This window comes from Rhinolophus hipposideros (assembly GCF_964194185.1).
Source record: "Rhinolophus hipposideros genome assembly, chromosome: 15".
NCBI classification, from domain to species: Eukaryota; Metazoa; Chordata; class Mammalia; order Chiroptera; family Rhinolophidae; genus Rhinolophus; species Rhinolophus hipposideros.
This window is the reverse complement of record NC_138061.1, coordinates 4,744,286-4,772,064: the sequence shown is the minus strand read 5'-3', so window position 1 is coordinate 4,772,064 and position 27,779 is coordinate 4,744,286. Positions and strand designations below refer to the sequence as shown.

The window sequence follows — 27,779 nt, the reverse complement described above, 5'->3', positions numbered from 1 at the left end:
CAGGAAGCCTCTTTCCCTCACAGATTTCACGTCAGGCAAATAGAGCTGAAATTTCTTCACGCTTGAAGGGACCTTCGAGAACACCAAATCCACCTCTTTCTCCAGTTACCGCAATGAGGAAACAGACTCTGAGAGTTAGTGCGGCCTGGCCCCATTCACTGCACTTGAAAATAATAGATCAGCAATTCTGAAAAAGGGGATTGGGGCTCTGCGAGTATCTCTTTCCTTAAATGGCAGCATGAGGCCACGTGATGTAGAGCCACTCTGCTCCACGTGTGAGCCCTTGGGACATAAGCTCTCCTGAGGGAAGTCAGCCTGTGGGAAGCAGGATTCACTCATACTCTTTGCCTAAGAAAGTCAGTTACAGGAGGACTCATTGACAGTCACAGTCAAAAATCTCCTCTGCACCAAAGCCAAAAATAAGTTGGGGGCGGGGATATCTCTGCTCGTGCCCCTCTGCTCTGAGATGAATGGGTGAGTCCTGGCTCCAGTGATTTTTAAAGATCCTTTGGTGCAAGTGCCATAGATGCAAATTATCATTTCACACCATGAGACAAGGTATCAAGACAAAGATGAGCTTACAACAACGTAGGTCATGTATTTCCAGAACCTTCCTCAAGGAATTATTGCAAGGAAGGAAGTGGCTGGCTTCAGCAACTCCTTTAAATAGTAGAGTGAGGCCCACCTTTGCAACACTGATGGCTGCTTACATTTTCCTCCTTGCAATAATACGTCTGTAAGACTCAGGCATTTCAACTGTCTAATCAATCTGAAAGCTGTGTCAAATTGCCTTAAAAATCTGAGCACTTAACACAAATGCTCGTTTAATTAATTACATCATTTAATATTTCTACACACATGAAAGCTCTAGAATATTTTAGTCGTTTTTATTAATTAATAAAGCTTTAATGGACAAAAATAGCACTGTAAAATTATTATGCATATGCTGCCTTTTCAATTTTACTATTATCTTTAAATGTTCTCCCCAAGTGAAAAGTCACTAATTCATAAACCAGAGCCTCTTGCAGCAAGTAAAGCAGAAAATCGGAAGTTGACACAGAGAAAGAACGAACTGTGAGTTCTACCTAAGGTCTGCTTTCCCCTCTCTGACCTCCAAGGAGAGGTGAGGGGAGGCCGGGGTCAGCTGACTTTGGGAATTCTGGCTGGCCCTGGGAATGATCAAAACAGCAACAGATTCTGGCCAAGTTGCCCCCGAAAATACAACCCAGGAAACAGAAAACTGCTGCTTCTGCTGTTTAACATAGAGAGAGTCCCCAGTTTGCCTCATTTTGAAACTGTGCCATAATTACCACGCACACACACATTCACACACACACACACACACACACACACACATACTCACATACATGTACTCCATTATGGGGATGTGGAGAATAGGTTCCTCAGGCCAATCCATAAATACCAACTCTCTGATTGAAAAGTGAAAAGGGTAGCACTCTGGGCACCTCCGGATATGCAGATGCTGGGGGCAGGGAGACAAAACCTCTGGGGGTGACGGCTCTTAGTTCTTCCCACCTTGTTTGGGATGGTGGCCGCCTAAACTATCAATAACTTGATTTGAGGGCTATCGTTTCCCACTTGCTACATATGATCTCGAAGTATTGTTGGAAACAAAACTTTGAGGGAAAGTGTCTCACAATCCACGAAAGGATCATACAAGAAAACACACCCCGTCCAGACATCCACACCGAGCTCGCAATTAGGCAATCTGAGCAGATAAAGCAACTCTATCGAGAATCACTTCTTGGAATAAGTTATAGACAAGAAACTCACTACCTGCCCCGGCAGGGCGTTTACAGAGGACCTGACCGACCAGGGGGGAGCCCCTGGGCTGGGCGGCCCCTCCTGAGGGTGGGCGGTCACTCACCTGCCGTGTAACTCCAGCCAGGAATGTGAATGGACAGTTGGTTGGCGCGAAGGCTAGTGTGACAACGAGCTGCATGGTCGTCCTTGTCCTTCCTTATAGTCACCTGGTGAGTCTCTCCATCTGTATTCTCCACGGGAGGGGAGCCACTCCAAGGACATGAGCCGGTCCCCAGATGCAGCCGCCCCAACGACGGGTTTCCCTTGAAGAAACTTTCTTGCACGCTCGGGGTCCAGTGCGGACCCAGGAGGCTCTGGCTTCCCTCCCTGAGCTCTGGCTTGAGGGTGCTGCCTATTGGCCCTCCGTTAGCTGTGCCATCTACTCCATCTGGTGTCAATCTGTGTGAACTGCAATTTAGGTTGAGCGACAGGACAGATCTGTGCATTTTAGGGCCCGCCAGTTGAGGTGGCTCAATGGGGACAGAGAGGGACCTGTCCAGATAGTAGATGGAATTCGGACACTGCTGAGACACCCTGAGATGGACGCAGGAGCTGAACACCAGTGGGCTCTTTCCTGACTGCGGGGTGCCTGGAGAAAACCTGTTCTGTCTGTCGTCCACACTGGGGACCCAGTACTCGTGTCCCTCACACAGCCGTGCATGGGCCTCAGGGAATGTCAGTCTCATCACAGAGTTGTTTCTGGAGAATTCCGTGCAAGCGAAGGGTCCATTGTGCTGACATGGGTCAGCACTACCGGCCAGAGCAGAGGGGTCCCCGAGCAGTGTGCCTTGGGCCCTGCACTTGGTGCAACGTGGGTCTCGCCTAGCCCCCCACACCAGGGTGCTGGCTGGGGAGCCCACGCGCCTGGCGGTGATGGTGATGGATGCAAATCCCTTTTGGGGGCGGCTGCAGGACTTCTCTCGGGGGGGCGGCTCTGTCTCCAGTCCTCGCACCCCCACTGGCGACGTCGGAATTCCTGATCTGCCCGGAAGGAAGGCGAACGCCCTGTCGATGGTGACTCCGCTGCGATTAGCCAGAGACCGCCTCATGGGACACGTGTGAGGCTGAGCCAGCGGGCACGACACAGGTAAGGCGGCCCCATTCTTTGATTTATTCTCATCAATCAGCTGTGAGATGACTATGGATGAAATCATTTTTGTGTTCTGTGATGCCAGAGTCTCCTGCGAATGGAAACAGATGGCAATTATTCAAGCCGTCCCTTGTACCACAGACAAAAAACCCTCTTTCAAGGGCCCACAGGACGCTGTCCCTGACACTCCCGTCCAAGGCGTTGGCCACACACCCGACACCACCTCTGAGCATTTGTTCGGAAGGGCAGGAAACCCAATCTGTTTGTGAACCGATTAGACATCCTGGAAACATTTCTCCGCCTGGGGAATTGGTTTGTCTCTGACAGGTGTCTATTTCTAGTTTATTTAATGGTCTGTGTGCGATGGGGATCATCCAATTTCGATAAGCACCTCCACCAGGCCCAGGAGTGCCTGACACAGACTCACAGCCTCCCGGGGAGGGCAGACACAATTCTGGAGGAGGGCGGGACTTGGGGCACCTGCTCACGTGGAGGTGAGTCAGCGCTTCTCCATGGAAACAGCAGCCTGAGTCCCGGGATCCCCCCTCCCTGCCTGGGTCTCCAACTCCCCAGAGGAATCCCCACGTCTGCCGGTTTAGATGGAATTCAGTGTGGCTCCCCATGCTTGCCCTCGCGGGGTCAAATCCCAGAGAGCAAAACAACAGCAACGAATCTTCAAGGCTGACAGCCGACCCCACTGGCACGCTGACCACGACCATCACTTATCAGAATGGGGTGGGGTGGGGGTTAGGACTGAGACAGTTCAGCTGCTTTTCGATGCTCTGCTGCAGAAACGCAGGTTTCTGTCCATATCACGGTCAAGGGGTTTCAGACTTCCTCATCCGCAGGTCGTATGTCCTAACAGTAAATCACTAGTGTGTCCAAAACAATGTGCTGGCACTTTTAATACAGCACGCAAGCAGGCTGAGAGCAGGCAGAAGAGTGTCTTCTGTCTTTGCTTTGCTTTCATCGGGTGCATGGGCAGAGCGGCAGAAGACAGACACTGAATGGCCCCCAGCACTGGCACATGCTTGCGGGCCCCAGCCCCCATTTGACGTTCATTAGTCTAGTGCTTCAGATAAGCCCTTGCATGAACTGCACAGGATCCAGAATAATACTGGCAGCTACTCAACCCCCAGTCCCTGCAGCCTTCACCTCGGGGGCCCGAAGGTGCGGTTGGTTCTCAGCACAGGGGCAGCAGGTCTCAAGCTCCGAGGTGCCTAACGGTCACCTGCAGTTTTACAATGGCAGCTTCCCCAGGCTCCAGAGGTTCTGTTCTGTGGTTCTGTGTGTGTTGGGGGGGAGAGGGGTAGGCATCTGCAGTTTAACCAACATCCCTGTGATGCTGATGTATGTGATCTGGGAGCACACGTTGAGAAATGGGAGCAGCGTCACGGGGCTGCTCACCTGATGGGGGAGCGGAAAGCCCTACATTCGATGAGAGCAAAGTGTTTTCTTCAGAGCAGGATTAATATTCATTTACTCCACGAACGTCCTGTTCTCCTCCAGCTGGCCTTTTCATGAGTGGCCCCCCGTGTGTGACCTTAGCACTCGGCCGAGGCTCATCGGTCCTTCCTGGGAGACACCGGAAGATGGTCGGCTTGTCTTTCTTGGTTTCTCCTTTTTTTTTTCTTTATTGTGTTTCATGGCAATATCCATCACCTCATACAGGGTCATATTTTAAAGGTATGTGGAAAATTGCAAGTTCAAACATGACGAGAGATTCCGTAGGTGAAGAAGAAGAAAGAGATAGGAGAGTCATCTGAAAATTTACTTCATCTTTTAAAAAAGTGAAAAATCACTGGCTACCTTTTTCCAGATGGCCGACACGAGCCAGGCCCTCTCAAAACCCTTTCATGGTTCTCAGCCCAATGGCACATGAGTCACCTGGAGCTTGTAAAACCCCTATGCTCAGCCTTGTCCCTAAACAATTACATTAGGACCCCTGGGGTGGGGCCCAGGCATCAGTGTTCTTAAAGCTTCCAGTAGTCCGCGTGGGCAGATGACGTTGGGAAGACCTTCTGATGCTAGTCCTGGGAGAGGAAACAAATCCATCTTGGAAACTGTGCAGCACTGGTTTTATTTTATAGAGCACTGCTTCCCATAGTTTAGGCCAGTGACCACCTGCATAAACAACACCTAGGGACTGGTTTTAAAATGCAGATTTCTGGGCCCCTCCCTCCCTGGACCTAGGGTGAATCAGGATGCATGGAGATGAGCACAGGATGAGTACATTTAAGCAGCTGCAGCGGGTGCACCTGCAGAGATAAGGCGGAAAGGATGGCGGGCTGGGACTCAGACCTCCTACTGTCTGTCCTGAGCCTGGGGCTCCCAGACGGGCCACAGGACTCCGGAGGAGCCTTGCTTTCCAGAGCTGTAGATCAAGGGGAAAACAGTACTTCCTGTGGAGATCCCAGGCTTCATTGTCCAGCTGGTTTTCGACATCAAGAGGGTACCCCACCCTTCTGGGTCAGGATCCCATGGAAGCCTTGGCCCAGGTATGAACGATGGGTACCAGAAACAAGGGGTGAGTTTCTAGGAATGAATGAATGAATGTCATCTCAGCCTGGAACAAGGACAGAAAAGACCCCTCTGGAATTGCTGAGCATGTCAGGGTAACACTGACCTGGGGAATAAATGCTGATGGAAGCCCAGTTCCAAAGAAAAAATCTATTTACCTTTCCTACCTCATAGGAAGTTTTGGAGATCAAAACTGACGATGGATGTGGAAGTCCCTCCCAAAGTACACACATGTGGTATAACTCCAGGGTCTGATTTTTCTATGATTCAGCAGAAATCAGGGAATATCTGATATAGTCAAGCTTATGGAGGAATAAAGGAGTTTTTATATCAAAGTTATACGATAGTTCAATGGAATTTATAATGAATGCATTTGAGTTTATTTGAATTGTTTAAAATGGAAATAACCCATTATATACCCAATACACTGAAATTTTATTCATGTGAATATAGAATGAACGTAACCTTTTCAGACATAAATTCCATTACTCATGACATACAGTCATGGTGAAACCATTTATTTATTCACTCATCAGACAAATATTTCTTGAGCACCTACTATGCACCAGACTCTGTGTGGGGTGCTGAGGAAGCTTCCTGGCCTCCTGGAGTTACCAGACTGGAGATAACATCAAGCAGGTAATCAAATTACCATGACAGGGAGTATGAGCTTAAATCATCCAGTGTTTTCTCAGGTGTTTGGACTCAGCTTTGACAAAAGCCCCAACCAATAAATGAGAGAAACTGAAAAGGAAACACTGCATTCTTTGCTGTCCAATACACATCATACTCTTGTCTGGCAAGTTCTCTTTATCAAATCCTATTTTCTCATTGAGACCCATTCAGTAATTAAAGATAAGGTCCAACCTCTTCAAAATCAGTATCAGTCGGCTCAGGCTGCCATAACCAAGTACCACAGCCTAGGTGGCTCAAGCAACAGAAGCCGAATTTCTCCCAGTTCTGGGGGCTAGAAGCCTGGCCGAGACCAAGGTGTCAGCAGGGTCCGTTCCTCCTGTGTTTTCTTCTCTCGGCTTGTAGATGGCTGTCTTCTGCCCATGTCCTCTGTGCTTGCCTGTTGTCCTAACCTCCTTTTCTTATAAGGACAGCAGTCATATTGTACCAGGACCCTCCCATAGGACCTCATTTACCTCTTTAAAGACCTGTCTCCAAGGCCAGTCTGAGTTCCTGGGGGTTAGGACTGCAACACATAAATTGGGGGGCGGGGGTTACAATTCAGCCCATAACAGGCTATAATACATCCCTTTGTGTCCAGTCCTTTGGGGGCTGTGAAACCAAGAAAGAGATGAGACACCATATTGATGTTCCTAAGTTGGCCTACTACTTTTAAAACAGGGCAAATTTTCCTTAAAAAGGAATCACATCTTCTACATCAAATATCTTTCCCAATTAGGCTATTTCAGTGTGTCACTCCATCTGTTCTTTATACTGGGTTAACTGAACATGGCTTTGAAAAAAGACACCTTTTATCTAAAATAAAATTAACCGATGTCAGATTTGGTTTGAAAGGAAGAAAATCATCTTGCATTTAAAGTAGACTGCTCAAGGTCAGAGAGAGGTCAAATGAATCGTTGGATTCTGCACCTTGCTCTGGTAGTAAATCACCCATTTCCTGACCAGCACCACACAACACTTGCATTTGTACATTTTCCTTTTCATAAATTCTGCTTAAGATATTGATTTCTTTTAAATGTTTCAAACATGATTTTGTAGTGCTGGTAACTGTCTTCGCAGTTTTATGCATTCTATTGACTGTTTTTAACTTTATATTTAAGCCTTAAGACATATTACTAAGAAGGGCACCATTTCATTAACGGAAGTAAGAACAAAATAAACAGCGAATGGTCAGAAAAATCAGGCCCTGAAACACTGGAGTGAACGTGTTTCTATTCCGTAGTGATTTATTTCTCCAAAGGATAAGTGTCTAATCCCACCTATAGCTTTGAAATCTGTATTTTTTCTCCATGAGACAATGACTTCCTTTTCCACAGCCACTCTGCAACGTACAACTATATTTCCCAGATGGATTCTTTGGCCCCATCTCCCCACAGATAGTCTCTACAGGTACCTCCGTATCAGCTGCAAGCATGCTTTTACTCCCATTAGCACCAACCGGTAATCTGTCAACACAGTGACGTCTCATCCTGACTGTAAAGCATTTTCAATTGTATGTATGAGTTCACTCTGGTTTGTAGCAATAGGAAAGGACGGTTCTAAGACAAATGGCAAAATTGAAGCTTTTCTCCCTCTCCATCTTGAAACTTTTGTCTTTCCATGAATTTACTAGATAGCAAAAGATTCAATGCACTACGCTATATAACAGTGAAAAGCTGGCAAGAATCGAAATATTTCTAGAAAGGGGATTGGGCAGGTAAGTCATGGCCCAATATAATTTCTGTATCATATTCTGCAGAAATTACAAATAAAGATGACAAAGAATTTCAATGACATGGCAACATGTCTGTGATAGAGTGTTACGTAATAAAAGGGAGCTATAAAAGTTGAGATATGTTACAGTCATATGTAAAAACTGCATGAAAAAATAAGGGAAATAAATATACTTCTGCCTTTTCGTAAGTGTCTACATGGAGTTGCCATTACTGTTGTTTTAAGGAAAATTTATACATTGGTTTTTTTTAAAAAAAGAACCCTCGGTTCCATATTTCATTCCTTTTAAATAAACACTTGGCTAAAGAAGTGCCCGCCTATCATTTTGACAGCTTCGATGGGTTTTGAAAGGAAAAGGGATCAGTCTCATGGCGAGGTGGGATTTATGGCAAGTACAAAGGAGGGCGTCTGTTTGGGGTGTTTCATCATTTGCAGCAGCCACACAACACACACTCAGGCATGGGTATCAACAGCTCAAAGTGAGAAGGGAAATTTGAAAGTCACACTGCTGACATGATCAAACTAGGCGATCCAGGTCATTCCAAAGCAGATGTGGAGAAGGTGTGACTTCTGGGAGGTAATCAACGGAGGCGCAGATGATGACCAAGTGTGAGTGTGTGTTATAGGGACCCAGACACGTGGTCCCCCAGCTCTAGATTGTTAATGACCAAACAGCATTAACATCAACAGGAAAAGACTGAAAGTTGCCTGTTCAGTGGGGAAAGAGGCAAGAAAGAGCTTCAGTTGGTATCTTTCCTAAAAGAGTGGTCACCGACTTGGGCCTCACCCTCCCCTTCTAACTGGCTTCTAGCTCTTCCCAGTGAAGGTTCGTCATGATCCACTACTCATTTCCCTCCCTGCAACCCAGGGTTCCTGCTCCTGCTGCCAGGGAACAAATTAATTACAGACACGCATCTTTACGTCTTCAGACGGCGAGCTCGGCCCTTCCACATAGAAAGGGCTTTAAATATGGATGACTAAATCTCAGGACCCAGAAGAACATCCGTTCTCCATTGTGTGGGATTTCAGTCCCAGGGTCTTGCAGGGAAATGTCGGGTTTTATTAAATGCAGAGCTGAATCAAAGGATAATACCTAAGGCAGGCATTTCAAGGAAAAAATATGTTTTACGGATACCCTTGCTACTTTAATCTGTTATGAGAGGTCAATTCTTATAATTTCACTGTCAGCATTACAAAAGTTGGTGGCAGAATATTCACTTGTGAAAGACAACAGACACCTTGTAACCGGTGACATCGCCGACAATCCCTTCAGGAAGGAAAAGTCCATATTTTAAATTCTATTCAACTGGAATGAGCCTCCTCTGGGCCAGCCCTTTAGCGCAAGGTAAGAACCCGACCTCCGAAGCCAGATAGCTTACGAGCTGCGAGCTTTGGGGCAAGTCAACCACTGAACGTACTGGATTTAGTTTTCTCACTCACAAAATCGGTATAATGACAAGACCTCCCTCCCCGGACTGTGGAAAGGATGAAACGAGTCAATTACACAGGGCCACGTGATACACTGGCATCTGTTAACCACTGTGTCCAGAGTTCTCTGTTCTCTAGAATCAGAAACGTTTCATTTTATAAATATGACCTTTAATTCTCTTCCCGATTTGAGACCACTAATACTTTCTGCGGTTATATCAACCTGTACTAGCTGTTAGATTTCAAATTACGTCTTCTCCACCTTCAAAATGCTATATGGCATCTCTTTCTCTCTCTCTCTCTCTCTCTCAGATTAATTTTGGTTTAAACTGAGATTCAATCACTCTACTCTGCTTTGACACTGCAAATTTACAGACTCTTGGTGAAAATTAAAGAATAATTGCATATATACTGCACACTTTCATGTAACAAGTCTTCGTCATTGATGGTTAGATTTTCTGCTGCGTTAATTCAATTTTTGACTAAGCAAAATAAAATGTGAACACATCATAAGCAGGCCAGTGATCACATTGTTTATGGTTGCCTGCATTTTGCTGACTATTCTAGAAGTTAGAAACATATGTTACCTTGGCGAAGTCAGATTGCTTCTCTGTAACTTCAGACTGGAGATTTTTAAGGGCAATTCGATCGTTTGTGCTGTACTGATTGTCCCGTAATCCTAGGGAAAAGGAGATAATATTGCTACTTCTTAGTATATGAAAAGATAAAATAGAGTGTATAATTTTACTATAAAATTTAATGTCACCTCTTCATGTGTTATACTAGCCAGTGGTGAATCCAGTATATTCTGACCCATGATAACACCTTGTACATTTCCCCATTCTTCCCCTACCCCATTTAGGGTCTCTGAGCTCATTATTATTTAGTTTGTTAAGCTGAAATATTCCTTCTTTCATACAGTTGTTTATGTTCCCAGACTCAATAATAATTGAACGAGTTTAGCCTCCTCACATTAACCCGTGCCTTCTGCTGAGCTTACATCCAGCAGAACAGAGAACCTCACCTATGGATTTCACAGCCCCCCTAGAGTTAAGAATGGCTGAAATACAAGACCAACTTTCCTCCAGCTCTTTACACAACCATTCTTGATGGAGTGATGAATGACTCAAACGCTGATATCAAAGCCAGTTTGGAATATCTAAGGATAATTCTGGGATGATAATGTGAGGATAAATGACACTGTGGACAGCCCTCCATAGAAACATCTGCCACAATGACAGCCGACAATATCACCAGGTCAAGTGTACACACCAGGGCACCAAGACATGGAAGACCTGGGTTCCAGTGCTGGCTCCACCATCAGCGAGCTTGATGACCAGGAACAAGTCTATGGACCTGCTCTATGGCATTTCCTCATCCACACACCTGCCCTGCACGTCCCACAGAGCCCTGGACAGAAGGGAAAGTGCTCTTAAAGCAACCTGGCAGTATTAGGACCTCTGCCTGGGCGTCTTGAGTAGAAAAATAAATCAAACTCAGGGAAGTGGAATGAAGATAAGAGTCTGTGTGAGCCAGTCTCCCAACCCAGGGTAACAATTTTGCCTCCACAATACAGATGTTTTGGGGAAAACGATTTTTCAAAAGTCTACAAAGAATGGTTCCTCAACTGCTTATGCTGGTGATGACACAGAAGGGATTTGAGAAAGCAGTTCTCTAAATGGGTTAAGCATTGTTTAGCCGTTCTCTAAAACTTTTTTTCCACCCTCCTGCCTTCTTGTTCTTGTTAACCTGCCCCAAATGCCCACCAGGTTGATCTTGCTCAGCAATGTCATTTGGTGGGGTGCAGGGGGAGTCGCCCAATGGTGGGGGCCTCTGCCAGTGGTGCCAGTTCTGTGGTCAGGTGGGAAGAGTCAGGGAAGGTGACCATCCCATGCCAGGCACTGTGCTGAATGCTTGATATTCATCATCCCATATTCCTCTAACCGCCCTGGAGACAGGTCACATGCTTCCTTTGACTCATGGTAACTGTCCATGGCTCACTGCTTTGCTCTGTGGGAAGCTATACCTTTTCCATGCCAGCCCACAGCCAGTGCGACTCCGGGTACAAATGCCAGGGCAGCCCTGTCATGCACGCTGCAGAGCACACACCCAGGCCAGCTGGTCCCCGAGGCCACGGCCTCGCATGGCTCCTCCTCTTCCCACCAGGCCTCCCCGACTCTCTCGTGGTCTTTCCTGAAGAGCACCCCCCCTCCCACAAGTCCGCCCATCCCTGCCTCGGGCTCTGCTTCTTGGAAACGGGACCTGAGACGGGTCCTACTTTACAGTGCTGTTTAAGAATGGGGGCTCTCCGAGGGGGACCCCCAGACCAGCAACCTCGGCATCATGGGGGAGAACTTGTTAGAAATGCACATTCTCGGGAACTCTGGGGTAGGCACACCTACTGAGTCAGAAAGCCTGGGGAGGGCGGCCATGTGAGCCTCGCCGAGGCCTCCAGAACTTGGTGCAGATCAAGTCCGCGGACACTGTCGGCCTCAGAACAACAAGCTCCTCTACAGGCGGCAAGTTTGAGATCCGAGAGAGAACCATCATGCGTTTGATTCAAAGCCACCCCACAGCTTTTAGAAAACCCTGTCTAGGCTTTTTCACCGCTGGCTTCAGTTAGAATGAAGTCATCACGAATGCCAGCGTGCTGACTTTTATTTTGAAGCACATTAAAAACCAGCTTAGTCAACCACCCATCATCGCCGCTTATGAATCACGGTTGTGCTTGGTGCCCAGTGTGCTGGGCTACGGAGTGCGTCCTAGTCCGTCCCAAGACCTCCCATGAGACAGTTGGAAGGACTGAACATGCTTCTGTCTCCATCAGCCAGCGCCACTCGTCCACACCCACCCCCTTTGAGCCCCTTCCCAGAGGCCACAAGAATCACGAGCAACAACTGAACACACCATGAGGCCCTGAGCCAAGCTCTTGTGGAACCCAGGTTCCCCCCTGGAGGAAGGTGTACTTCAGCGACGGGATCCGACTGAGCAGTTCACACAGCACTCAGGGTGTTAGAGGCTGAGAGGCAGGGCTCTAGTGGAAGTCACAGCTTTGATACCTCTGGTCTCAGTAAGCCACAGAGGGAGCCCTGCCAGCCAAGGGGCCCAGGAAAGGGTGGGGAAGGGGGTGCTTGGAACGGCCTGGCTGGATGCGTGGATTTAAGCAAAAGTGGAAGTGGGGAGGGGAGAAGGTGGCACAGGCCTAGCAGAGGTGAAAGGCCAAGGTGGGAATGGCTCCGGTGAAACAGAAAAGCAGAGAAACCTAGCAACTTCGGAGAATAGCAAGTAGCAGAGTGGGCAAAGCAGACGACAGGGGAATAGAGTCACACACGATTCCCTGGCACCCAACACGGCCTGAGCTGTCTCCACAGAGACAGCAGACTAGTGACATCATCACGCATCGCCTAGCGGCTCAAGCCATCCGTGTCACGGGCCGATGGCGGACATTCCACCTTCGTCAGTTTATAAGCTTGTTTTCCTCTCTCCATTACTCCCCCTTCCTGGATGGCCAGTGCCTTCTCTCGTTTCTAGCCCGAGACGAGTCAAGGCTTACCTTGAATTTCCGCCACAACTTTAGCCATACCCTTAAAACAAGTGTTTCTCAGAGGGAATCACTTTCCAAGTCTCAATTAAGCATCTCTGTGAGACATGACGCTATTAGCTACCCAAAGTCTCTGGAAAATCTTCCCATCTCTGACTCTGGAACAACGTAGCCTTCTGACTGTCTTCCTCCCTCCTGGCAACTGTGTGCCTTGCTTTCTTTTGTGGGGTCTCTCCTTGATCCTCGCCCGTGCTCCCCGAGACATGCCATGGCCTCTGCTCCCTTTATAAATCAGTGCCAAGGAAGGACCTGGCTCTCACCCACAAGTACCAGTGCTTAGCTTAGAACGAGCCGCTTCCAAGTCACATGAAACGGGGCTTTTACGAAACCAATCAACCAACCAACACCTTTGCGGCCCCCTCTTCCTCTTCCTTCCCCCCAACCCCACCCCGTGTCTATTATCTTGGCGAGTGGCCCAAATCTTCCCATCACCCACAATAGAAATTGAGGCATCCTCCTCCATACCCCTCCCTTTCCCTCACCTCCAACGTGCAGCTGAGAGCCGAGGCCTGTTTTATCTTAGGAAAAAGGCTCTGCTCCATCCCATCAGTTGAATCTTCCCTCTACTGCCTGGTCTCAGCAAGGTCACCATCAAGCTTGTGACCCTACCAGCCTAGTCTCCTATCAGGTTCCCCCAAATCCCCTTGACACAGCCATGTGTGACCTTGTGGGGGTCCCATGCTCCTCTGAAAACTCCAATGAAAGGGACACATTCCCTTGCCCCCAGAACAGGGTATGGGAAACATACATGTAAGAATCTGCATGCACGTGCAGGAAGGGGGCTCAAGAGGCCAGAACAGGAAGCAGTAAAACAAGTGCTCCTACTTCCCACATGTGGCCAGCTCCAATGTCCCTGTGTCTTTGATCTTCGGTGCCACCTTCCTAATTTTCCCACCAGACTGACTCCTCACCCTCTAATACCACTCAATACCACCTCCTCTCTAGAAGGGCTTCCCAGCTCTCCCTCCAACCTGTGCTTTTCCTTGTGTCCCCAAATGCCTGTCTTTTTATAAGAATACCAGACATTGGATTTAAGGTCCAGCCTAATCCAATTTTACCTCGTGGGGATTCCATCTGCAAAGATGTCCAAATAAGGTCACATCCACAGGCTTTGGGGTTAGGATGTGAACAGGTCTTTTAGGGGACCACAGTTCAACCTACAACAGTGTCCCCTGGCAGGCTGTCACGATCATAGGTCCTTACTACACTGTTCTGTAATTATCTGTTCAGAAGTCAGTCCCCGAGTTGACCGAGGTCTTTACAAGTCTCCCACACACCCCGCCCCCATTCAGTGCCTGGCCTACTGAAGACACTCACTGAATGTTGGCTGAATTAACAAATTATTTTATATTTTTATAAGAGGTACTACATCAGTGGGAAAAAATCAGAACATACCTTCCTCAGACAGTTTGATGATATCCCATGGGTGTTTCAGAAACATTTTACCCAATTTCAAAGGTCTTTTAACGATAAGGACGTGTTTGGCTAAACAAGCGAAGACTAGGCCACATTTTCCATCTGTAACTACTCTCAGAATGAGGCAGGCTCCCACATTCCATCCCAGCTAAAGAACCTCCTAGGGTTCTTCCACCCATGCTGAAGTCACCAGAATGTTTACACGACAACCAAGGGAGGCGGCCAGTTGTCCACCTTGGTGCCATTTCTCATCAGCAGGAGCAGAAATCATCACTTTGACGTTTATATCTGAGGTTCCTTTGACAAGTAAAAAAAGTTTGCACTATCGTTATGGAAAGTTTTCTGCGGAACACGGTTAGATGTGACGAGAACTATTTTATCTGCTGCCTCCTGTCAGATACACACTTTTCTCTTCATCCCCAACTTCTCAGTAGTTTATTTTTTACCTGTTTTTGAGGATGCTGGCTTTCTTGCCAAGAAGTATTTTCACTGTTTAAAAGTTTTCTGAGCATTAGAATACATTCAGATAACATCACAACATGAATTCGTATAATCTACTTGCAATAGATGTTACCAATTTTTTGCATAACGGTTCATCTAGAAAATTGGGCAGTCTGTTTACCGTGCAAGCTATTACAAGACTGATTGGTTTTCATACAATTTAATAAAACACCTTTGACACTAAAGCATAATGAACATTGCTTTATAATTTATACCTAACTACATTTGAGGTAGTTTATAATTAACACCACAGATAAAAAGGGATGAAACTGTGATTTTTTTTTTTTTTTAAAGCGGCAAGTAAGGAGCTGGAGAAATCATTGAACCATAAAGCCTGGGCTACAGATGGCACTGGCACGTATGAATCACAACATAAGGGTGAGTTTCCAACAGCCAAGGCCAAAGGGGAACGTGATAAATTGTATAACTCGTTGCCTTTCCAATGAAATGCACTGTTTCACAAAGAGCTTACCCCCTTATCCCCTGGGATAAGACATTGAAAGTATGGTTCATTATATAAATGGACAGCACTTTTGTAAGCATTTTCGTAAACGCTGGACCAGGGCACATTTCACTGGATAATCCCAAGGTGCTTTGAGTTTGGTGAATATCACTATTACGTCATAAAGGCTCACATTTATTGCCTTCTCCCTGTGAGACAGACGTTGGAATCAAGTGTTATCTTTCACATTCGAAATGGCCTTAAGAGGGGGGCACTGTTACCTCCCCATTTTACAGACACAGAAGCTGACTCTGCCAAACCATACCCGCCCAGTGAGCCTCAAGCTGAGTTTGCAATGTACATGGTCACTGTCCACGTAGAAACGGTAGGAATGGGGCAGAATCGGCAGAATCTGACATCTCTGAAGCTTGAGAAAGCTGACGGAGCAGCCTAGGTTCTGGCGTCAGGCTGGGGTGAGCCCTGCAGCTACCACGTTCTGATGCTCTAACCTTGGATGAGTAGTATCACCTCCAAGCCTCTGTCCACTCCTCGGTCAGAGGCACACTGACAGGCATTGTAGGCTGAGAACTAGGAAGTAAGGTTAACAAAGGTTTTCACGGGCTCAGCACCATGCCTGTCACATAGTGGGCCCTGAAATAATGGAATGGATTATTATTTGCCCCAGTTTTGCATGTACTCTTCCTCTCACTCAGAAAATTACACTAGGTAGTAATCAAGGTGTTTTAAAAGCTTGTCCACTAATTTTGTAGCCACTTGGGCTCTGGCTGATTTCCGACATGCCTGAAGTCTGAGGTGCCGTCACTCTGGCCCTTAGCCTTTCGTGTGGCTGGAGCAGGGTCTCCTGGAAGATGACGGAAGACTGGATGTAAGGACTGCACAGCAAATCTGAGCGTACACAGCACCCTGTAAACCGCGAAGCCCTGCCTGTGTGTGTGGCATTCACGTGATCACACCACGACCCCAGCTCAGCAAACATTTACGGAGAATCTAATGTCTCTGCAGACCTGAGTTAGGCGCTGGGGTAACAGAGTTGAAGAGAGCACAGGAGTCCATCTTGAAGAGCTAATAGCCCCGTGGGTGAATGAGTCACGTAACAAGAGCTTTCACAACACAATGTGGATTTCATTATCTTCTCTCATGGGCTGTCTTTTTGTAAATGGTGGTAAAATACACGTAACATTAAATTTATCATCTTAACAGGTCTAGTTCAGTGTCATAAAGGACATTCACGATGTCATTCAACCATCACCACCATCCATCCGTACATTTTTCATCTTGTAAAACTGAAACTCTATCCCCATTAAATGATAAGTCCCCATGTCTCCCTCCTTCAGCCTCTTAAAATTTCCTTCCTTTTCAATGCTGAATAATATTCCATTGTATGCACTCACCACATTTTATCTATCCATTTATGTGCCTATGGACCCCGGGGTCACTTCCACCTTCTGGCTTTTGTAAATAATGCTGCTATGAACATGGGTGTGCAAATAGCTCTCCGAGTGTCCCTGATGTTAATTCTTTCTTACAGGTTGTCTTTTGCCTTCCGTGATGTGGTCCTATCTTGGATTTATCTAGTCTTAGCAAACACTGGAGTCCTTTTTGTGAGAGGCAGGATAGGGCCAAAGAGACACGTGGATCACTTCAGCAATCACCTCAACAGCATCTTTAAAAATTATCTTTTCCTCCCTTTGCACCCACATGCAGGGGGAGGGCAGAGGGAGTGGATCTTGTTTTCGGTCCCTGACAGAGGTAAGCGGTAAAGCACAGGTGGTGTCTGCCATGGAACCCAGTGGAACCTTCAATGCGGGCTTCAACATTCAAGGGAGAAAACGCACCTCCTTCTCCCAGGAGACTCAGAAAACCAGGGCCTAGGTGGCAGGAGCTAGGGTTCTGGTTTCCCAGTGACCTGCATCCTGGCCCGAGCAGAGGGCCCGGGTTTGGGCAGCAAGAAGGCAGTGGGAGAGGTGGAAAGCATCTTTTTCCCCTTTCGTTTGGCCCTCAGAAGGACACAACACAAGATGGCGGAAGACACCAGATAGACAGCAAGACATTAGGCTCAGATCCCTCCTGGCCACTCCGCTGTGACCTTGAGCAGTTCAGCCTGTCTGCTGGGCTCAGCCCCCCACATCTGTGACACGAGGAACGTGTGGGGGCCTGCATGGTCTCCAGGACAACGTGTAGCTGTGCCATGAGATCTTGTGCTGTGATGGCTGGGTGGTGAGGCCCTGGGGGCATTTGAGGGAGAGCGTGACATCTCCCTTTTGCTGGCCTGCTTCCGAAAGTGGGAAGCATGTATCAGTATGTCCTGTCTTCCTCAAGCACCATCAGTCTCACTGAACAAGAGCCATTATCATCTTGTATTGAAAATCACAGCGTGGTTTGACTTCAGCGGTGACCACTTCTGCCTCTGCAGGTAGGTGGCAGAAAATCGGGACCCTGCTACGGACAGCAGTGACCAGAAAGAGACGCCCAGCACCCCGTACCTCAAACGTTACCTCGGCTGCAACGGGATCCCTCCCACTCACCACACTCATGACCCAAGCAGCTTTCTGTAGGACGAGCACTGATGAATTATTTGCTGTTCATTCAGGGCTGGATAATGACCAACACACGAGGAAGAAAAATGGGACATCTTTGAAAATTCCTGCGAAGGAACCTGGAACCATGTCCTGCCCAGCTGCAAAGCCACACACTCCAGGGAGACCAAGAGAAACTGTCAGCTCAGGGTTCATTATGTAAACAAGCCACGAAAACATTTTCACGAGGTGTCGGCATGGATTTCCTGCCCTTCACAGAAGCAACATGACTCTTGTTTGTGGGCCTGTGTGGCTTCTTGCGTCTTGTCGGTACAGCTGACTGGGCTGGAGCCTGGCTGGAGCCTGAAGCAGGCGCCCACAGAGATGATTACAGGCTTCACCATGGGCTGGACAAACGAGGCTGGCGTAGTGTCTGAAAGCTCCAAGTCGTAAATCTCTCATTAGAAGAGCCATTAGCCACACACTGCACGCCGGGGGTCTGCAGAGAGACCTGCTGTCTCCAGAGCAGATCACAGAGCTCAGCATTCAGGGGAAAACCCAGCCTGGGAGATGCTCGCGAGTCACTCTGCTGTGACTCTGCATCCTACTTAGAAAACCGATGTGGCCTCCTCACACCTAATCAGCTGGCTGGACAGTTGCGACAAGGTTGCTATTCTCGCCTGTTTCGTTTTTTTGTTTGTTAGTTTGTATTGTTGTTGTACTTTAATGGAGCAAAGATCCTAGCACTCTATGTCCTCTACTGGTCCCTCCTACTGTAACAGACCCTGAACTGAGGCAAAAACCAGGGAAACTGTCCCATGAAGTGTGCGTGCACGTTAGAATTGAAGGCTGCCTTAAATATTGGCTGGTCCACACCTGCCAGTTTACAAAAAAAAAAAAAAAAGGAAACAGAGGCGCAGAGAGGGGCAGGGCTTGCCAGAGAAGCTTCCAGCTCGGAGTGGCAGAGTCAGGCTCGCTCAGTCAGGTAAAAAAGACCCCAGATCTCTGGGTCTCAGTCAAGTTATCTTCTACACACACTGTCTAGCTGGGCTGAGCTGCTTGTTCCCTCTCTGCAGTTAAATTTTTTAACAACAGCTTTCTTGAGATATTATTCACATACCATAAAGCTTACCCTTTAAAGTGTACAATTCAATGGTTTCTGCATATTCACCAAGTTGCGTAACCATCACCACTATCTAATTCCAGAACACTTCATCATCCCCTAAAGAAGCCCCATAGCGATAACTTCCCATCTCCCTCTCACCCCCGTCCCTGGAAACCACTAATATATGTTTTCTGGATTTGCCTATTCTGGGCATTTCATAGAAATGGAATAAGATACTGTGTGGGCTTTTGTGTCCGGCTTCCTCCCCTGAGCATCACGTATTCAAGACCCATCCATGTTGTAGCATGTTGTAGCATGTCAGGATTCCACTCCTTTCTATGGCTGAATAATACTCATTTTGTGTTCATAGTCATATTGTGTGGGTAGACCACATATTGTGCCTACACTCATCGGCTGATGGGTATTTGGGGTGTTTCCATTGTGGGGTTCTAATGAACATGCCACTACAAACATCTGTGTACACGGTTTTATGTGGACACAGGTTTTCTTTCCCATGGTTACAGACCTAGGAGGGGAACCACGGCTGGATCCTATAGAAACTCCATGTTTAACTTTTTGAGGAAATGTCAAACTCTTTTCCACTGTGACTGTACCATTTTACAGTCCCACGAGCAATGTAAGGGGGTTCCAGTTTTCCCCAGCTTTGGCAACAGTTGTCATTGCCTATCTATTTGATAATAGCCAGGAGAGAGGGTATGAAGTGGTATCTCATGATGGTTTTGATTTGTGTTTCCCTGATGACCTATAACGTCATGCCTCTTTCCGTGTGCTTATTGGCCACTTGTTTATCTTCTTTGGAGAAATATCTGTTCAGATGTTTGCTCATTTTTAAACTGGGTTATTTGTCTTTTTATAGAAGCCGGAGGAAAACTCTGCTTAATGATGCCTCCCACGCCCCCCTCTCAGTGAGTGAAAGGGACAATAGCAACTCCTATTTGTGAACTTCCACAATAGTGGCATTCCTGCATGGAGTTCTTTGGTGTCCCACAGACATGGACTTGAACCTAGCTTGACTGCTTAGAAAGTCTGTGACTTTGAAAAGGCATCTAACTTCTCTATGCCTCAGTTTCCCCATCTGCAAAACAAGGATCATGATATCCGTTTCATTGGGTTATTATGAGAGCCAAGAGAGAAGACACACTAAAACTACTTCTCTTGAGGTATAGCACATAAGAAGCACTCAATAAAATTTATTTCCTTGTTGTCCAGCACACATTTATATGGCATCATCCACGGGTCAGGCCCTTGTCACAGTGTCACAGTAAGGAGCAAAATAAACAGAAAACACCTCCCTTAGGGAGCTTATATGCAGTTTACCATTCGAGCAAAAGTCAATGGTGCTAGTTATTATAATTCAACATTTTTATCCTTGATTGCGAAATAAGTACAGCTCATCAGAAACCAAAATCTAGAATGACAAGATAAAGGAAGTTTCACTAATGAACTTGAACTTTAGAGAGAGACGAAGCATTAGCTTCAGTAATTATAGCTCCTGCCAGCTCCCCAGCATGGCCATTCTTTCCTCTGTACCTGCACAGAGACACAAAAGGGCCTGAGAAGCCACTGGCTGTGGAGCCACCAGGTTTCAGGATTGTAAAAGAAGGAGCAAACACCAAGATCTAGCACTTTCAGATTTCTAGGCAAAGAGAGGAATAATACACGGATACCAATCTGAGAGGGGTTTAGAAGCATCAGAACAGATAAGTGAGACAAAGCTAGGCTGAAGAAGTAAATGAGACGGGTACTGGGGGAGAAAGAGCGAGAACAGCTCTTGCTGCTTGAAAAACAGGCTCAGCTAGACTGGACTTGGTGGGGCTAAATATGAAACTGAATGAAGACTAAAACTGCTGGTCTCAAGAACTCTTCTGCGAACTGGGAGCAAAACCCACTGAACAGATGAGCTTGTAAGACCATGGGAAACGCTGCTCTGTCTAGAGGTCAGCGATTCTGTGGTGGAAACACACTAAACTGACCTGCTCCACCATGGCCTAGCCACAGAAGTGAACGAGTCACTTGGTTTTCTCATCTGCAAAATGGTCCAGCAATTCTGACCTCATCCAGCAGATGAGACTCTCAAGTCCGTCTAAAAGAATATTCTGACCACGTGGGATGTGAGGCTTCTAGTATAACCTCACTGTTGATTCCCAGGCTATGGTGGGATTCTCTGAGGTGCCCAGACGACAGCAGCCTCTTTGTGTGTGTGAGGGGACAGTGAAACCGAGTTAGAGTACAAATTGCTTAAAAATGCAAAATCAACACAAGATGAAACAGAAAATCTTGAAAGTCCTATTGCTATTAAAGGAATGACCTCCTCATCAAAAACCTTCTTACATAGAAAACTCCAGGCGCAGATGGTTGTACTGGAAACAGGGAAGCGAGAGTCAGAGATAGAATAAAACTGTTTGGAAGAAAACCAAACCTTAGTCCAGGCAGCCCACAGGCATATCTGGGAAAGATAAATTCTATCAAAAGTTTAAGGAAGAAATACTGCCAACACTACACAACTCTTGAGAGACTAGAGGCGGCCAGCATGAGCATAACAGCAACACCTGACAATGACATCCCACAACAAAAAAACAAACAAAGAAACAAAACCAGAAACAAAAAAAGAAAGAGAATTACAGATGAGTACCTATCCCTCATGAACATAGACCAAAAGTTCTCGACTTGGGGTGATTTGGGCCCACAGGGGACATTTGGCAACGTCTAGAGACACTTTTGGTCGTCACACTTGTGAGGGGAGGAGCGTTACTGGCAGCTATGGGGAGGAGGTCAGGGACGACGCTAACATGTCCTGCACTGCCCAAGACAGTCCCACCAGAGAGAGTCCTCCAGCTCAAACGTCAGCTGTGCTGGAGCTGAGAAACCTGACAGACACAACAATTCTTCACAAAAGATTAGTAAATAGAATCCAGCAACACGGAAACAGGAGCAATTTGTCCTGATCACGTTGAATGTATCCCAGGAATGGTCCTTGAACAACTGGCTATGCAGCTGGGGTGGGGGGAGGGCGAATGTACCTCACACAACTCACAAGAATGAATCTGAGATGATCACAGACCTAACCCTGAAGTTAAAACTATCAAGCATTTAGAAGAAAACCCAGAGGACCAGCTTTGCGAATCAGGAGCAGGCAAAGTTTACTTAAGCGGCAACCAGAAAGGAATAACCATAAAAGGAAAAAAAATGATAAATTAGACTTCAAAGTTAAAAACTTCTGTTCATGAGGAGAAATGAACAGAAATGAAAAGGCAAGCTACAGACCAGGATAAAATATTTGCACACTGTATTTCTGTCAAAGGACAGAAGCCTGGGGTATAGAACGAACTCCTACAACTTAACAATCAAAAGACAACCCAGCATCAAGTGGAATTACCAAATAGTCAACTACCCTCCTTAGGACGAAAATAACCCATAGTGGGCTGGTTGCCTGAGAAACACAGGCAGCCCAGCCCCACCCCCGGGACACCAAATTTCCTGGCGTGTGTAACTTGGTCCTGGGGTTTGGATGGACTTCCTCCTTTCTCAGCCATGCCTACAGGCCGCCTGGGCAAAGTTGGTTTCCTATCTCCTCACTCCGTCCCACCTGCCATGTCTCTAACTTGACCTATGGCTGTCTGCCTACGGTGGGTAACTTTATGGCGGTCCTCTTGGCGGTCCCGATGCCCAGGAGGTGAGCTGCCTCATTGCAAACTCCACCTTCCAAGAGGCCAGGCCGGCCGGGCTCTGAGGCCACACTCCCCGTGGTGGCCTCACAATTGCATCTTTGTCATTTCTCAGTGCTTCCCTTGGCCCCAGGCACTCGGAGAACACACAGCCCCCTCAAGCGCTCTGAGCTTTTGGCCTGGAGGCTTTACTGGGCTTGAGCAATGGGGGGGGGGGTCACCCCAGACTGACCCCCAATGAATGGGGTCAGGACTCATAAGCAGAGTGAGCGCAGAGCAAGTGTTCTCTAAAAAACAAAAATTAGCTTTCTACCACATTGCTAAGCCTCACGGAAACCCAGCCCGACCCCCGACAGTGGAGTTCTGGGGTTCTCGATCAGCTCCACAGCTGCTATTCACATAGGCTGATACTTGAACTCCTCCCGGCCATATCTTACAGATTGCAGCTCTGAAAACTTGAGGTCGAAGTAACAGCTTCCCGAAGGCCTCTAAACATAGAAATAAGCCCCTTTCAACACAGGGGGAATCTGCCCTGTCATTTAAGGCCCATTTTCAAACTCAATCCCTCTGCAAGCTTTTGCCCCCAGAAGAAACACACCAGAAATACCAAAGTAGTTGTGTTTCCAGGCTACTTTTCTATGTGGGATTGTGGTGGTCAGCAGTTGCCCCCGCCCCTCAGAGATTGTAACCTTCTGGGGCAGCAGACTCCCCCTTTCTCTCCCCACCGCCTAATGTGGTGCTGGGGGAGATAAAGCAATGAGGAGCGACCTTGGACTCTGGAGGACAGGACGCCAACTCTGATTTCAGCCAAGTTAACCTCTCCGAGCCTGTTTCCCATCTGTAAAATGAGAAGCAAGCGTCATACTTCCTTTGTGGAATTGCTTTCTGCATGGAAAGTCCTTAGCACAAGTGTCTGGCATGTGGCAGAAGCTGAGACATGGCAGCTGCCAATAACTATAAGAGCTAATTAAATGTTTGCTGAACTAGGCTGAATGACAAGTGCTGCTTCTCCAGGGGTGGCCCCAATCCAGGGTGTCCACATGGCACCTTGCCTTTGAAGCCAGCATGCCCGTGAGAGCTGAGGCCAAATTGGACCAGAACACCCAAGCTGTATCTACATAGAAAGAGAGAGGAGGAAACGCACTGCCCCGCTGTGCCGGGCATATCTGTTATTTCCCCCTCCCCTTACCTTCACTTGGAGCTTCCAGCCACAGCTGTACCTTCCCGCTGGGGAATTTCCTTCCTCTCCCCACTGGATCAGCTTCCCCAGAGAACACCCACAATGCACACCCCATTGCACAGGCCCCACCCCACCCATGAGAGTTGGGGTTACCTGCTGTGCAAAACCCAGGTCGGTTTGGTTGCTCCTATTCTGGGCCTTCAATGTCGGCCTCAGAACGCCTACTTTCTGTGCCCAAACTACTTCTCTGATTTTGTCACTTGAGGATTCCAGGCATCTCCTCTCTGCCATTTCATTTTCTTTGCTGTCACATCTGCCGTTCTCCACCGGGCTTGCTCTTACACTTGGAAGTGGGCATTTTTCTTTCCAAATTTCCCAGTCCTTTAGGTCTGCCTGGAAGCTGCTCTGCCAAACAGAGGCTACTGCCATATTTGGGGTACACGGGCCCTCCTGTCAGGGGAGTACCACCGAGTCATAAACCAAGGTCCATGACACAAATGTAGCTCTTTCTTGGTCTACAGCGATGGCTTTCTTACTTCTCTCTTTCACTTTCCAAGGAAGAAAAGATGATAATGCCACCGGTCTCTATGACAGGGGTGTCCAAACTGTTTTCAACGTTTTTCACCAAGGGCCATATGCGGTAAAATACACAAACAGCCCGGCCACTCACTTGAGGTGAAGTACGTATTGCCTCACCTGGTTTATTTAAGTAAACTAAATATATATTTTTTTTAATTTGCTGAGGGGCAATAAACAATGAATCGCGGGCCGCAGTTTGGACACCCCTGATCTATGACCTTCATCTTTCTACAAAGAATGTCAGAATTAGAATGAATTCCAAGTGTGATGGTTGGTGCTGTTTTTACTGTTTTCCCCTAATCTCTCAGCAAATGGACAGAAATGAGGGAGAGATGGTAGTGGGAGGATTTGCAGTTGGGGTAAGCTCCCATGCATTTCTCACTCAGGCCGGGGAACACAGCACTGCCTTTAATACTCCGAGGGGTCTGCACATGCTGTGCCCCTTGGCCAGTGTCTGGGAAAGTCACGGTCACCCCAGGAGCGCCTCCCTTCCTCCTGGGAGCCAACACCAGCCACACCAGTGGCCTCCTGAGATCACACTCATGTGAAGAGCCACATATTGCAGTGCAGTCCAGGGCACTTTTTAAGTAGACCCCCAAATCTACCACTATGTTCTTAATAGATTCCTGCTACCAGATTGTAGACCATGACGAGGTGCTGCTGAATACCTCTGCAGGTCGTGCGTTGTCTGAAATTCCTGGATGTCAAGGAAATAGTGAGAACAGTATTTACAATTTAAACCCACAGTAGCAGGGATTCTAATTACGTAGATAGTAAAAATAACAATTGCATTTTTTTTCCACTTTCCTTTCATCTGTCTGGAATCTCCCCGTTAGAAATAAATGCAGAGAAAATGGTGGCCATTTCTTCCGCAGGCCACCAAGACACGCTGTCCTCCTCCTGCCTTCCTCAGCCAATCTCCCTTGAATGTCCTCATTAGGGTACAGAGCATGAATTACCATGAGCCCCCTCTCCCCACCTTGAACTTCCAGGGGGCCGGCTCAGGCCCACATTAGGTGTGAGTGCTAAAACCCCTGCCAGTGGTTTCTCTTCTCCAAGAACAATCTGAGATGTCACTAGAGCCCATGATTTGGTGAGGCGTGCAGCAGGATTTAGATTCCTACTCCTTTTCTGACAGGTGTGGAACAAAGACACAGTCCCCTCACAGGGGGCCAACTTCAGGGTTATGAGAAGGGTGTGCTGGGAGAGAGGGCAAGCTTCCCTTTGCACACGCAGGTTTCTGGAAGTGGCCTCTGCAGGGGCGCTGCACTGGGCACCAGGGGGCACTGACACCAGAAACCAGCCCTTAGTTAGATACAACCAGCCCCACTGTTGGACACAAAATGTCCTCGCTCTGTGGACGTAGGGGCTTGATACAACTTTGAATTTGGGAGAGGGGTGGCTGGGGTGGTGTTAGCATGCGGTAGTGTGCAATGGACACGCCTGGGCAAACACGCCTAAAACCCTCCCTCTGCTGCCCTTGGTGATCAGCCCTAGTCTTGATTCTGTCCAAGACTTCAGGAACGAATGACGGCAACTCCTGTCTGCCTGGGTGTCCGCTCTCTTTGCAAGGACCTATGCTCTCAACATCCAGATGGTCCCTTCCAAACCAGCGGAGAAGCCCTATCTGTGTTCTCACAGACAAAGTTGCCTTTTAATTCTTTCATAGCCCTGTCTGAGTCTGACAAAAATAGCTGCGTTTCAAAGGCAGCCCAGAAAATCCCCGGCCAGCTGAGGAGGTTTGGGGTTCTTGATCCCACTGCCTCTGTGTCCCCTCAAACATGAAGCTCCTGGAGTGGGATGTGACAAGCCAGTCACCACCCTGCCAGGTCCCCAGAAGCTGGAAGAGGAACGCCTAAGATTAAACAAACACAGGAAGGTAAAAATAAAGGGAATGTTAAGTGGGTCTCCGGCTTATCTCCCTTTCCAACAAAAGATAACAGTTAATTGCTTTTTTATCACTGACACTTGGAATTTGAAAGTAAAGAAGGAGCAAGGCTGGATATCACACCTCTCAACTTTGCAGCCCACAGATCCTTAACTTCCCCATCAGCTAAGGACCCACCCTGATGCTCTTACAATCCAATCAAAAAAAAACAGCCAAGAAACAACAAAGGAATGTCAACCCTGTCATCTCCAACAGGAGAGCTTTGTGTTTGGATTTTGTTAACTGATTGGTTACATATATACATTCCCGACCCCCCCCCCCGACCCCCACAAAAGAAAGTTCTAAATTATCATCAATTCTCTAAATGTAGCTTTCACCAAAGAAGAGATGTTCGGACAAGGGGAATGAGATGGTTTGTGGCTTTCCCAGGAAATGAGAAAGCTGTTGCCTAGCAACCCAGCCCCCCAAAACTCCTGCCTGCTACCTGGTTCTTGTGAAACTGAACATCTCTAACAGACACAGCTATTTTCTGCAGCTGCCAAAGCAAAGTGCTTCCCAGGGCAGCAACCCTCTCTTTCTTCCCTGTTGGGGGTCAGGGGGGTTCCCACACATATAGTGAGCACAAAAGCCCCCCTGCCTGAGCTTCACAGGTTGTTTTCCTCAAAGATTAAGATCCTTAGAGTCCTCACAACTTTTCAAGTTCCTCTGCAACACAGGGCTCAACCGTAATTTACTCTTTTGTCTCTAAAGGGTTCTCTGGATACTCAAGAAATTCTACAGCCCCACAGAGAGATTTCTGTCCTTTTCATCTGGAGGTAACTCTCCAGGTTTTGCTCTATAATTGAACATTTTGAAACTGATAATAGTTACTGAATACTGTCACGGGTTGAATCGTGTCTCGTTGCCCCCTGACCCCTCCAACCCCCCAAAATCATACACTGAAGTCCTAACCCCAGTTCCACAGAACGAGAGCTTATTTGGATAGAGGGCCCTGACAGAGGTCATCAAGTTAAAATGAAGTCATTTCGGTGGGATATGCTTATAAAAAGGGAAATTTGGACAGATATGCACAGGGGGACAACACATAAACATGAAGGCAGATGCTTCTATAGGCCAGGGGACCCCAAAGGTTGCCAGCAAAGCCCCCAGAAGTTACGGGAGGCCTGGCACACAGTCTCCCTGCCAGACCTCAGAAGGCAGCAACCCTGCCGACACCTTGATGTCAGACTCCTGGCCTTCAGAGAGTGAGCGAGTAGTTGTTTAAGCCCCTGATCTGTGGCGCTGTTTTGGGGGCCCTAGGAGTGTACTGATGTTCCTCCCACACCAGATACACCATTATAGGTGTGTCATTTCCCTTTCTCATTCAACTCCCACAGCAGCCCACGTGTGACTGACTGTACTGAACACACAGACAGCTGTGGCTCAGCTGTCTGACATCCCCCAGCTCCTCAGGGAAGGTGCTGGAATTCCAACTCAAGTCGGAATGAACCCCTTTGGAATTCCTCCTCTGCTTCTTCTCGATGTGCCTTCCTGTTACCCCACGGGAGGGGTTGCCTCCAAAAAGAACGCACAGCAA

At 47.6% G+C, this 27,779-nt stretch overlaps 1 protein-coding gene across 2 annotated transcripts in view; it reads right to left on the bottom strand.

The window, feature by feature from the left end:
- The window catches only part of LOC308508279 ((E2-independent) E3 ubiquitin-conjugating enzyme FATS), a 194,262-nt gene that overhangs the window by 57,622 nt on the left and 108,861 nt on the right, over nt 1-27,779 (bottom strand). For both annotated transcript variants that reach the window (XM_081074718.1, XM_081074719.1), the window contains exons 3-4: nt 9,856-9,947; nt 1,889-3,005 (exon numbers count right to left, since the gene is read on the bottom strand). In XM_081074718.1, the coding sequence (XP_080930844.1) occupies nt 1,889-3,005; nt 9,856-9,947 (1,209 nt within the window). The remainder of the gene's footprint in view (nt 1-1,888; nt 3,006-9,855; nt 9,948-27,779) is intronic.